The sequence below is a fragment of the Ranitomeya imitator genome, chromosome 8 (assembly GCF_032444005.1).
Source record: "Ranitomeya imitator isolate aRanImi1 chromosome 8, aRanImi1.pri, whole genome shotgun sequence".
NCBI classification, from domain to species: Eukaryota; Metazoa; Chordata; class Amphibia; order Anura; family Dendrobatidae; genus Ranitomeya; species Ranitomeya imitator.
In genome coordinates, this window is record NC_091289.1 from 173,794,384 (window position 1) to 173,807,179 (window position 12,796).

Genomic DNA, 12,796 nt, shown 5'->3' on the forward strand with positions numbered 1-12,796 from the left:
AGTGAGCACTTCTGACCCATAATCCATAAGTCAAAAGAACATAATTTCCCCATAAGCCGTCCAAGACCAGGTGCTTCTCGCAAGATTTCAGACAGAGGAGCGAAAATAATTATCAGAACAGTTGTCCAAGAGCCACGGACCAACTGTGTAGAGCTACGGAAAGACCAGAGATCAGCAGGTTCAATTGTTTCAAAGTGTTTAAAAGAAAACTAAGTAATGCACTCACCCTCCATTGCCTGTATGCACGCTCACCACGGAAGACTCCTTTGTTGAACAAAAAGCATGTTTTATGGCTTTTAAAATTTGCACAACAACCCTTAGATAAGCCTGTGAAATACTGAGAGAATATAGTCTGGTCAGAGGAGACCAAAATTGAACTCTTTGGATGCCATAATACACACAATGTTTGGAGGCCAAAAAGCACTGCCTATCACCCCAAAAACACCATACCAACAGTAAAGTTTGGAGGTGGGAACATCATGGTGTGGAGCTGTTTTTCAGCATATGGCACTGACAAACTTCATGTAATTGAGGGAAGGATGAATCGACAAATGTACCAAGACATTCTTGATAAAAATCTACCAGGATCATGAAGATGGAGAGTGGACATTTTAACAAGACAATGATCCCAAACAGACAGCCGAGGAAACTCTCAGTCGGTTTCAGAGAGAGAAAATAAAACTGCTAGACTGGCCGAGCCAATCGCCGGACCTAAATCCAATATATCATGGAAGGAACTAAAGCTCAGAGTTCATAGAATGAGCCCACGGGACCTTCAGGATGCGAAGAGTGTTTTTGTGGAAGAATGGGTAAAAAATCACTCCTGAGCAATGCCTGTGACTAGTTTATCCCTACAGGAAGTATCTTGAAGTTGTCATCACCAACAAAGGCTTTTGTATGAAGTATTAAATAAATTTCAGGAAGCTAGTTCAATACTTTTTCACTGTGTCATTTCTCATTATTACACATAACCTAATTTATGGACATCTGTGGTTTGATTTCTTTACTTTTGTGGATTGGATGGGCTTTTACCGTGAGAATTTCATGTAAATGGCACCTATAGAAATATATTTACTTATAAAATTGGTGATGTCCTCAAAACTTATTTCATCCACTGAATATTTATCTTGTGATAAGCTTTTTTCAATGGTGTTTTTGCTAACCCTTCATAAACACATACAGCTCATATCGCAGTAGCAACATATACTGGGGAAACATAAGTAAAAAAAAAAACTCGTGCCATATATCCAGTATGTTATAGGCTGAAGGTGGCCATATAATATGCATTCGCTCCACTGGGGCACAGATATGGCTTCGACGGTTGCTTCATTATCTTAGATGCAGTCTGAGGTTCACCTCCCAAATATCCTAGTGAAGAAAGGTGGACAATAGTATTTGATCTAGCTCGCTGACGGATTCTCAGTTTACTCATTCTGCAGCCAGAAATCAACTTTGCAGCACAAAGCTTATAAAAGGCAAACATTGCCGATTCCCATTTTTGTGTATTTTTCACTGAGTGTGAAACTCCTGTTTGGCTCAACAGAAGAATATTACTCATAGTCAGGAGACATGATTTACAGGAAGCTTCATTAAATGTGAGGAGGGGAACAAACTGTGCCAAAAATGCTTCTCGTAGGTGACGGCAGGTGCTCGGCATTTTCGCTAAGCTCCGGCTTTCTGTTGTTAATTGTTTCTGTCAGGGCTTCCTGAATCCTAATAGCATCTAGTGGAGGAGCACAAAGCCGAACCTCTCCAAATGGATTTACTTTAACAAGCGAGCACGTCTCCAGCAGCATGTTGTGTCCTCTGCTGCCAAAGACACCGTGAAAGCGACACTTTTTTTTTTCTTATGAAATAATATGGTCAATTGCCTCTTGACCTCATCCTCCCCTTTTATACTTTGAGACATATAACTAACATATTCGCATAAAAAGTTTTTTTATGTGCATTTTTCTGCTCTTGAAAAAGTTTTTTTTGGGGGGGGACGGGACAGATTTTATGTATGAGGTTTTTTGCCACTTTTTTTCCCCACCAAACACTGTAATACTGACATGCGGAGATCACCACTCCCCGCCTCCGCAGATACTCCCCTCACCCAGGACCTCCGCTCCCCGGCAACTCCTATCATCGCAGGCGCTGAGCAATGCGAGCGATGACCAGGGGAAAAATGAAGCCCACCAAAAAACACTACAGGCTACAACAAAATGGCCTTCATCTCCTCCCACAGCTGTGACCTGTACCCTTTAAAGAGTGTCTCACTGGAGTATCACTGGATACTGGATACTGTATACACTGGATTGTTACAGTACCTCCACCATTTACCGACGCTCCAGTCATTCTGGAGCAGTTTTTCTTCTGTGCCCCCTTCCATTCCAATGTTATATCACAGAACTTTTGTGTTTAATTCACGTCAAAAATTACGTTTTGGAAATTTCAATTAAAAAAAACCCACTGTGTGAACTTAAGGCTGCTTGGTGCGGAATTATGCAGTGAAAATTGCACTGATTCTAGGACACATCTGGAAATGATGTTGCTTGGTTCTTACTATTGTTGCAGCCATATTTTATGCAGGAGATGAAATATTTGTGTAATACAGCAGATTTTTCTGCAAATTTTAATTTCTTTTTGTTACAGAAATCTTCAAGCGCATGTGAATGTGACACTGACACTGGTCAGGGGCGGACACTGACACTGGTCAGGGGCGGACACTGACACTGGTCAGGGGCGGACACTGACACTGGTCAGGGGCGGACACTGACACTGGTCAGGGGCGGACACTGACACTGGTCAGGGGCGGACACTGACACTGGTCAGGGGCGGACACTGACACTGGTCAGGGGCGGACACTGACACTGGTCAGGGGCGGACACTGACACTGGTCAGGGGCGGACACTGACACTGGTCAGGGGCGGACACTGACACTGGTCAGGGGCGGACACTGACACTGGTCAGGGGCGGACACTGACACTGGTCAGGGGCGGACACTGACACTGGTCAGGGGCGGACACTGACACTGGTCAGGGGCGGACACTGACACTGGTCAGGGGCGGACACTGACACTGGTCAGGGGCGGACACTGACACTGGTCAGGGGCGGACACTGACACTGAGGTCCTTGTGCAGAACTTATGTTGTGGCCCCACCTGCGTATACATACAAATATTTACATGCTTATTCACATTTGACACATGGGAAATATGTACTTGCAGACGTTTTCCTGTTCCACTTTTTGAAGAAAGTGTTTTCTAAAAACTGGCAGTGGGTTTGGGAGCTTATTTTGAGTCCATCTTCAACCCCTAAAGGTCCAACTAGCTCATCCTTAAGCGCAACCCACCTCCACCTTCCTGGTCTGTGCCCATTATTTATCCCATCTATCTTGTCCATCAAGAGTCACTTTCATCTCATCAGTCCATACAATTTGTCTTCAGATATTTCTTGGCCCAGTCTTGACGTTTCCACTTCAATGTCTTGCTCATTGGTGGTCGGGTTTCCTTTCTTACCTTGGCCAAGTCAGCGGGTTTGTTTTTCTTGCACCTCTCTGTTCCTTAGATGTTGCCTCCTCATATGTATATCTAGTCTTGTTAGCCAACTGGGCGTGATCCTCCTTGAGCCACACCCATTTGTCTAGCAAGACTAGATTTACAAACCGTTTTAGGGCGGGCCATATCTCAGGAACGGAGAGGCGCAGGGACAGAAGAAAAACAATGCCAGATTCAGGAGAACAGCGGCATTTACACCAGGTCCAAACATTACATTTTTCTGATCAGTGATGGGTTCTTGTTTATATGGTCAGTGTATTTTGAAGTGTATTATTTTTCTAATTCGGGGATTTTCAGGGCTGTGGAGTCGGAGTCTGTGTCATGGAAATTGAGGAGTCAGAGTCGGAGGTTTGGCTTCCCGACTCCACAGCCCGAAGGGTGTTAGTAGGAATTCAGCTGTTAGAAGCCCCCAATTAGGGGTTGAAATCAACAAATGGAAGAATTTCAAGAGACCATTGTCTGTAGAGCTGTAGAGGACCCGGGATGTACCTTTACCCGTCAGTAACCGGTGTGCTGAGGATCAGTAACAGTTACCAGGAGAGCTGACAGATGACATCTCCTCTGGAGGATGATGAGTAGTGACGGCCCAGGAGGAGCCCCGGGTGGATCTAGGTGTGTGCTGGACACATTCTTCTGCATCTGTTATTGTCAGTAAACATCCTCCTTGCTTGTATTCACTGTAGATATTGGCGTTCTTCCATACAGAACTGAAGTGAACAGATCAGCCTCCTGGTTAGATAATTACATAACATTTATATGGATATCAGTACAGGATGTGACATATAGCTGATGGATATTTGCACATGCAATGTGGCCACCATTTACAGTAGCCACCTTTCCTGGGCGGAGAATTGCTGTCTGGTATATTAGGAAGTCTAATTTATGTAGTGGATAAATGCCATTGATATCGTTTTTAGGGTAATAAAGCCGACCGCACACTCCACGTACTAAACACCCCATACACATATGCACACTCTGATAAGGTGAGTGTGCATGTGTTCTGAATGGGCCGATAAGAGTAGCGCTGCCCATACACATCAGCGCTAAGTCTGCCAAACTCCGTGATCTCAGTGACTATCCTATGTGTCTGGGGTCCTCCAGAAGGATTGGGCATACTGCCTTTATGCCCCCCTGATCTTTTTGCTCTGACAGAGGCCCTAGCCTGGCCGAACACTTCAGATAGCTGTCAGGTGAACCCTTATACGAGTGTTTGTGAATGTGTGGGTTTCCTCCGGGTTCTCCGGTTTCCTCCCACATTCCAAAGACATACTGATGGGGAATGTAGATTGTGAGCCCCATCGGGGAGAGAGATGATAATGTGTGCAAACTGTAAAGCGCTGCGGAATATGTTAGCGCTATATAAAAATAAAGATTATTATTATTGTGTATAGGCAGAGCGGTGTAAGCTGCTGGCAGATACCTGGGTCCTCCATTAATCTCCTGCACAATAAAAACGATCAGGCATGTTGAAAACCAACAACCCGATCGTTCTTTGCTTTGATCTCTGGAAAAGTTAGAAAGCCCCTGTACATAAGTAGATGGTCGGTCAGACCCCTTTAAAATTGTTGACTTATGTTTAAATCAATCTGAAATTTATGTTTTTTTTAACTCCCTCCCCATTGAATTAACATGCTCCGTACAAGTTTAACCTACGTGTTTGTGGTAGGATTTGGAGGAATAGCTCTGATGGGGGGAAAAAAACAAAAACATTTCGTTGACAGCTGCTGCTGTGGAACTGCTGCTTGTAGCGGTTGCTTATCCCCCAGAAAACCAAGGATCGGGCATATTGATATTCAATATGCCTGATCCCTTTTTTTTTTTTTTTTTTGCATGAGTTGACCACACAATACACATCAGATGGTTGGACATTGAAATCCTCAGTTTTGGAAACCCTAAGTGTATGCGCGCCTTAGATTTTAATTTATGCTCCATTACTAAGTAGTGTCCTTACCAGATTCCCGGTCAGATCAGGGGTTCATCTGTCAATGCTCATTTTAAGGAATAGAGATTCCATGCCAGACTTATCCATGGTGTCCAAGTGAGGAAGAACCTCTTCCAGAAACAGATTTTTTTTTTTGTTAGTCTTCTGGATTTGGCCAGAACATAATTCTTTTTAATTTTAAATATTTTTTTCCTTTTTTAATTTCGGATTGGTGGGGATAGAATTAATATACTGATATCTTCACATTTTAGTTTTACGTGCAAAGAGTGGCTCCAGAGCATCCCAAAAAATGCTCTCCTGCAGAATTCGTGCCCCCCCTAAAAAAAAGCAAAGCTCGGCCTTCAGCCACTGGATGTATGGGATTCCGGCAGTCGCTGAGCCCAGATCTGCCCTGCACCGCTCTCACGATTCTTCACACCGCCTGTGTTAACAAGTTTGGATTTCCTACTCTTGACACTGTAGTTCAGGCTAAATTAGAAACTTATTTTTTTTACCTCCCTTTAAACCTGTGATAAGTAATTGCCACTGTTATCGACTCAGCGGAGCGCTAATTTGAAGTGACATGCCCAAACTGGCCTGTAACATGAAGAGCCACAACAGGTGTGAGGGGTGCGGCTTTGGGGACCGGCTGAACCCTGAGCTGGAGAAAAATAGCACAGTGAAATGAACCTTAAGTAAAGCTGTCAGGAGCAATTATCTTCGAATCGGAATAATGCTGGCTTCATAACCTCCCGGAGTTACGCCCGTTCCTTTTATCAGTTATTCCGCACAAATACAATCTTATTTTACCTGCTGGAAAATGGCTTTTGATGAGCTTCGTACCATGGGGGCGAACCGGCAACATTAGGCCTCTGTGCACTAAATGAAGAAAGAGAAGGATATTTTTCAGCAGATTTTTAGAAGGACTGAGGCCAAGTTCAGTAAAAGTGTTTTTTTTTTTCCCCAACCTGTTTTTCCTTTTCCATCTATAACTTCCAAACTTCCCCTTTAAAGGGGATGTGTTTTACTGAAAACTCCTGCCCATTTTGCGCCTAAAGACACTGTCGAAATGTGCATCTTTTTTTTTTTTTTTGAGCGTTTTTTTATTATTTTGCTTCAATTTCTAATTGATTAATCCCAACATTTCTGCAGTAAAAAATGCATTGCACAATGCTGCGGCAAATCTGTACCAAAAACACATAAAGAAAGGAAGACAGAAAAACAAAAAACATATTAAAAATGGCGTAATCAGAGGATTTTGGTGCTGAAACTTGCAGAAAAAAAGGCATTGTTTATGGTATGGGAATATAGGGCCCTGTATTTCCTGCTTCTGTTAAAGAACGCTCGGTTAGATGGCACCAAAAATGCGAACAGAGCTTTTACTTGCATTCCCTGATTCCAGTGCTGCCTATCCCTTTCTCCTCCAGTCTTCGTTGATCGGCTGCAGCGCTGGTATCGTGCCAACCACAATGCTGCCAATGGCTGTGCTTAGTGACTCTGCCAGTATAGACAGCATTAGCTGCTGAGCTCAGAGATTGGCTGCAACACTGCAGACGTGTCGTCCTCACTGCAGCCGATCAACAAAGACTGGAACAGCGGCGGTGAGGCAACGCTGGACTCGGGAATGCGAATAAGAGCTCTAAAATATACTCGTAGATAATGGGCTTCCTGTAATAGCAAATGAGCATCGGAGACTGATAAATCTAATTGTGAGCCTCATTGGTGAACAGGGGCAATCCCTCCAACATACAACTAGTGGGAACATAACATTGCATCACAAAGCAGGTCATGAAAGGGGTATTCTCTTCTCCAAGATCATATCTTAATATGTAGTAGGTGTAATAAAAATAATAGCAAATACCTCCAATTAAGTATGTAGTATTGTTCTTCTGATTAGCTATGTTGCTTACCCCATGTGCAGTGCATTGCAGTAGCTTAGGTCTCCATGGTTACAGCCACTCATATAGTCACAGTTAGGTACTAGTAGTCTTAATCATGTTTACTGCAATGCCCTGCACATGGGAAAAACTTCATAGCGAATCAGAAGAACTATACTAGATTTCTTATCAGAAGTATTTGCTAATATTATTACTATTATTACACCTACTACATATTGGGAAAGGATCTTGGAGATGGGAATACCACAACCCTACAACCGCTACGAAGACTCACGGCCTTATCGGTTGCCACACGATTTTCCATGGCAAGTAAAAGTGAGAAGTGGCTAAATGGAATTTTTCACAACTTGACGGAAACGGGCAAATTTAGGAATGAAAGTAGCGATAATGAATTATTTTAAGGAACTGTGGTAGGTTGGGTTTTTCCGTTCCACCAGTGTCCGAGCTTGTGTCTCTGCAGTCGTCCTCATTCCCTGTTCCCGTGACCCGTTAATAGAGCTGATCCTGCTGAAGAGTAATTAGGGAAAGCGAGAGGGAGCAGTGTGCGCCCGCCGGAGGGGGCGAGCCTCTACACCGGGCCAGTCCTGACAGGTCCTGCTCTTGCTTGTAACCAGAACTGATAATCTGCCTGTTTCAACCTGTAAAATAATATGACATCCTGTGATTTCCTCCTCGCCACAAGGCATTGATATTACCCTGCGGTAAAGCCTGCCCATCCTCAGCATGGGTAATGGCTGGGTTGGCAGCGTTTATGTAGATGGGAACATACACCAAAGAGAAATAAAACAGTCCCTGGGGTATCCTTCATTTAAAGGGGTCTTCACAGAAGGTATCAGACTTTCACAGGCTGCTTTAACCGGGGGGAATTTTCTCAATTACTTGTAGATGTGAAATCGCGGAGATCTCGTTCATGTCTGAGACATTTTATTCTCTCATTGCCTTTTTCCTTTTGTCTCTTAGATGACGTTGGCGGCTTCAGGACTGAACTTTCCATGCCATCGACTAACAGTGGGTAGAAGGACGTCCCCCGTACAAACCAGAGAACAGTCAGACGAGGTAATGGCACCTTCATAAACTACGTCCTACAAGTGGGCAACTTGTCACACTGAGGATCTTGTATTCCCAAGACATCAACTTTTTAGGTTCTATGCAAATGAGACGTTAAGTGCTCAGGGCATGACAGAGCACTTAAGGAGCCACTGTCTTCCCCGATTGTTTCCCCACTCAGCACCAGCCTCTTTTTCTTGATTAATGGCTCACGGTTTGATTTCCTTGCCTGGATGTTACTCCGCTATCAATCAAGCTAAAGAGGCCTATACTGGGCTGCGAAACAATCTTGGGAGGCAGAGGCTCGGTAAGTGCTCAGCCACACCCCCCAGAGCACTTAATGCCTCATTTACATGTGAATTAAAGTCCTAATTACTTGGCAATGCAGCAATATGAGATTGTAGATTGGCATTTTTCAGTCCTATCCGCTCCAAAAAAAATGTAATAAAACTCATATATACGGTAACCCAAATTGGTACGACTCAAAACAGCTTGTCACAAAAAAAACAAACAAATTATAAACTTCCTGACTTGGCCCCATCAGTGTAAAAAAGCAAACAAAAAAGTTATTGGTCTTAGAAAATTGTAACACAAACCAGGGTTTGTTTTCGCAAAGGTCAGCAGTAAATAGAAGTAAAAGTATGTTGGTATGTGTTTGGTAACGCCGTAATCGTACTGACCTGATCAACCACGCTTCCATGTCATTTTTATTGCGACACAATGAACGCCATAAAAACCCCTAAATCTGATAGAATTGCACCACTTGAAATTTTTAGCCTGTTTTCAGTATATTTTATAGTAAAATGAATGGTGTCATACAAAACTACCACAAAAGAATAAATAAACCTTCGTGTCGACAAAAAAGAAAAAAAAGATGGCTCATAGGAGAGGAAAAAAATGAAAATGGAAATTGGCCGTGGCGGGAATGGGTTAAACTGGAGGGGTCTTGATATTCTTACTCTGCAGCATATTTTCCACACCTACCTACTGTGAAACATATGCACGGTACCATATGTATGTAGCTTTAGGCAGGTGTGGGAAAAATGCTGCAAAGTAAGAATGATTTTAAAAACAGAAGAGTTAATAATTTATTTTTATCCATTAAGAAAATGCAAAGCGAATGAACCAAACAGAAATCTAAGTCGCTTCAATATTTGTAGATGGCCATTTACCTTCAAAGCGGCATCAGAGCGTCAGTTCCTCTCGGTCACTTGTCACTTGTTTATGAAGGAACTTTGCATGGAGGTTGTCGTCTTCAGTCTTGTATTGAGGATTAGAGACACCAGACCCAACAATGCAGATGAGCTGAAGGCTGCTATCAAAGCAACCTGGGCTTCCATAACCCCTCAGCAGTGCCACAGGCTGATCGCCTCCATGCCTCGCCGCATTGATGCAGTAATTGATGCAAAAGGAGCCCCGACCAAGTATTGAGTGCATTTACTGAACATACACTTCAGTAGGCCAACATTTCAGATTTTAACCCCTTTCTGCCAGCTGACGGGATAGTACGTCAGCTGGCAGTATTCCCCGCTTTGAGATGGGCTCCGGCGGTGAGCCGACCTCAAAGCCACGACATGTCAGCTGTTTTCAACAGCCGATATGTGGCTGCAATAAAACAAAAACAAAAAAAATCAAACCTACACATATTTGGTATCGCCGCTTTCAGAATAGCCCAATCTATGAATAAAAAAAAGATTAACCTGATCGTTTAACGGCGTAGCGATAAAAAAATCAAAACCGCCAAAATTACGTTTTTTTTGGTCGCCGCGACATTGCATTAAAATGTAATATCAGGCGATCAAAAGAACGTATCTGCACAAATGTGGTATAATTAAAAACGTCTGCTCGACGCACAAAAAAATTAGCCCTCATCCAACCCCAGATCATAAATAATGGAGGCGCTATCGGTATTGGAAAATTGTGCAAATTTTTTTTTTTTTTTTTTACCACTTAGTTAAAAGAGAACCTAGACATGTTTGGTGTCTATGAACTTATAATGACCTGGAGAATCATAATGGCAGCTCAGTTTTAGCATTTAGTGAACATAGCAAAAAAGCCAAATAAAAAACAAGTGTGGGGCTGCACTTTTTTTTGCAATTTCATCGCACTTGGAATTTTTTTTTCCGTTTTCTGTTACATGACATGGTAAAACCAATGGTGTCTTTCAAAAGTACAACTCGTCCCGCCAAAAAATAAGCCCTCACATGGCCATATTGACCGAAAAATAAAAAAGTTATGGCTCTGGAAGGAAGGGGAGTGAAAAACGAATAAAGCTCCGGGGGCTTTCAAGCTGGTGTTGTAAAGTATTCTAATTTACTGAGATAATGACTTTTGTGTTTTCTTTGGCTGTAAGCCATAATCATCAAGATTAACAGAAATAAACACATGAAATAGATCACTCTGTTTGTAATGACACTATCCATCTATATAATATGAGTTTCACTTTTTGTATTAAAGAGCTGAGAAAAATGAACTTTTCAATGATATTCTAATTTAGTGAAAAGCTCTTGTATGAATGGGGTGTATGTGTTTATGTATATACACATACATAGTATGTGTGTAGGTATGTGTACATAACGTGTGTCTATATACATATATGTGTTTATGTGTGTACATGGATGTGTATGTGTATATATATATATATATATATATATATATATATATATATATATATATACTGCTCAAAAAAATAAAGGGAACACTTAAACAGAATATAACTCCAAGGAAATCAAACTGTCCACTTAGGAAGCAGCACTGATTGACAATCAATTTCACATGCTGTTGTGCAAATGGAATAGACAACAGATGGAAATTATTGGCAATTATCAAGACACACTCAATAAAGGAGTGGTTCTGCAGGTGGGGACCACAGACCACATCTCAGTACCAATGCTTTCTGCCTGATGTTTTGGTCACTTTTGAATGTTGGTTATGCTTTCACACTCATGGTAGCATGAGATGGACTCTACAACCCACACAAGCGGCTCAGGTAGTGCAGCTCATCCAGGATGGCACATCAATGCGAGCTGTGGCAAGAAGGTTTGCTGTATCTGTCAGCGTACTGTTCAGAGGCTGGAGGCGCTACCAGGAGACAGGCCAGTACACCAGGAGACGTGGAGGGGGCCGTAGGAGGGCAACAATCCAGCAGCAGGACCGCTACCTCCGCCTTTGTGGAAGGAGGAGCACTGCCAGAGCCCTGCAAAATGACCTCCAGCAGGCCACAAATGTGCATGTGTCTGCACAAATGGTTAGAAGCCGACTTTTTGAGGATGGTCTGAGTGCCCGACGTCCACAGATGGGGGTTGTGCTCACAGCCCAACACCGTGCAGGAGGCTTGGCATTTGCCACAGAACACCAGGATTGTAAAATTGACCACTGGTGCCCTGTGCTCTTCACAGATGAAAGCAGGTTCACACTGAGCACATGTGACAGACGTGACAGAGTCTGGAGACGCCGTGGAGAGCGATCTGCTGCCTGCAACATCCTTCAGCATGACCGGTTTGGCAGTGGGTCAGTAATGGTGTGGGGTGGCATTTCTTTGGAGGGCCGCACAGCCCTTAATGTGATCGCCAGAGGTAGCCTGACTGCCATTAGGTACCGAGATGAGATCCTCAGACCCCTTGTGAGACCATATGCTGGTGCAGTTGTCCCTGGGTTCCTCCTAATGCAGGACAAGGCCAGACCTCATGTGACTGGAGAGTGTCAGCAGTTCCTGCAAGATGAAGGCATTGAAGCTATGGACTGGCCCGCCCGTTCACCAGACCTGAATCCAATTGAATGAATACATCTGGGACATCATGTCTCCCACCATCCAACAACGTCACGTTTCACCACAGACTGTCCAGGAGTTGGCAGATGCTTTAGTCCAGGTCAGAGAGGAGATCCCTTAGCAGAACATCCGCCACCTCATGAGATGCATGTCCAGGCGTTGTACAATAGGGATGTCATACAGGCACGTGGAGGCCACACACAATACTGAGCATCTTTTCCTTGTTATGAGGCATTTCCACTGAAGTTGGATCAGCCTGTAATTTGATTTTCACTTTGATTTTGAGCATTATTCCATCTCCAGACCTCCGTGGAATATTAGTAGTGATTTACGTTGATCATTTTTAGGTTTTATTGTTCTCAACACATTCCACTCTGTAATGAATAAAGATTTACAACTGGAGTATTTCATTCAGTGATATCTAGGATGTGGGATTTTAGTGTTCCCTTTATTTCTTTGAGCAGTGTATATAGATAGATAGATAGATAGATAAAGAAAAACACAGCAGCACATGTACATGAATCTAGGCCATGGTGTTTTTTTTTTTTCTTCTCTCTCTCTCTCTCTCTCTCTCTCTCTCTCTCTCTCTCTCTCTCCCTCCCTCCCTCCCTCCCTCCCTCCCT

The 12,796-nt window shown here is 43.2% G+C and overlaps 1 protein-coding gene across 1 annotated transcript in view; it reads left to right on the plus strand.

The window, feature by feature from the left end:
• Positions 1-12,796, plus strand: part of FAF1 (Fas associated factor 1) — a 210,132-nt gene that overhangs the window by 105,262 nt on the left and 92,074 nt on the right. Inside the window, exon 9 of the mRNA XM_069737931.1 lies at positions 8,318-8,413. Within this exon, the coding sequence (XP_069594032.1) occupies positions 8,318-8,413 (96 nt within the window). The remainder of the gene's footprint in view (positions 1-8,317; positions 8,414-12,796) is intronic.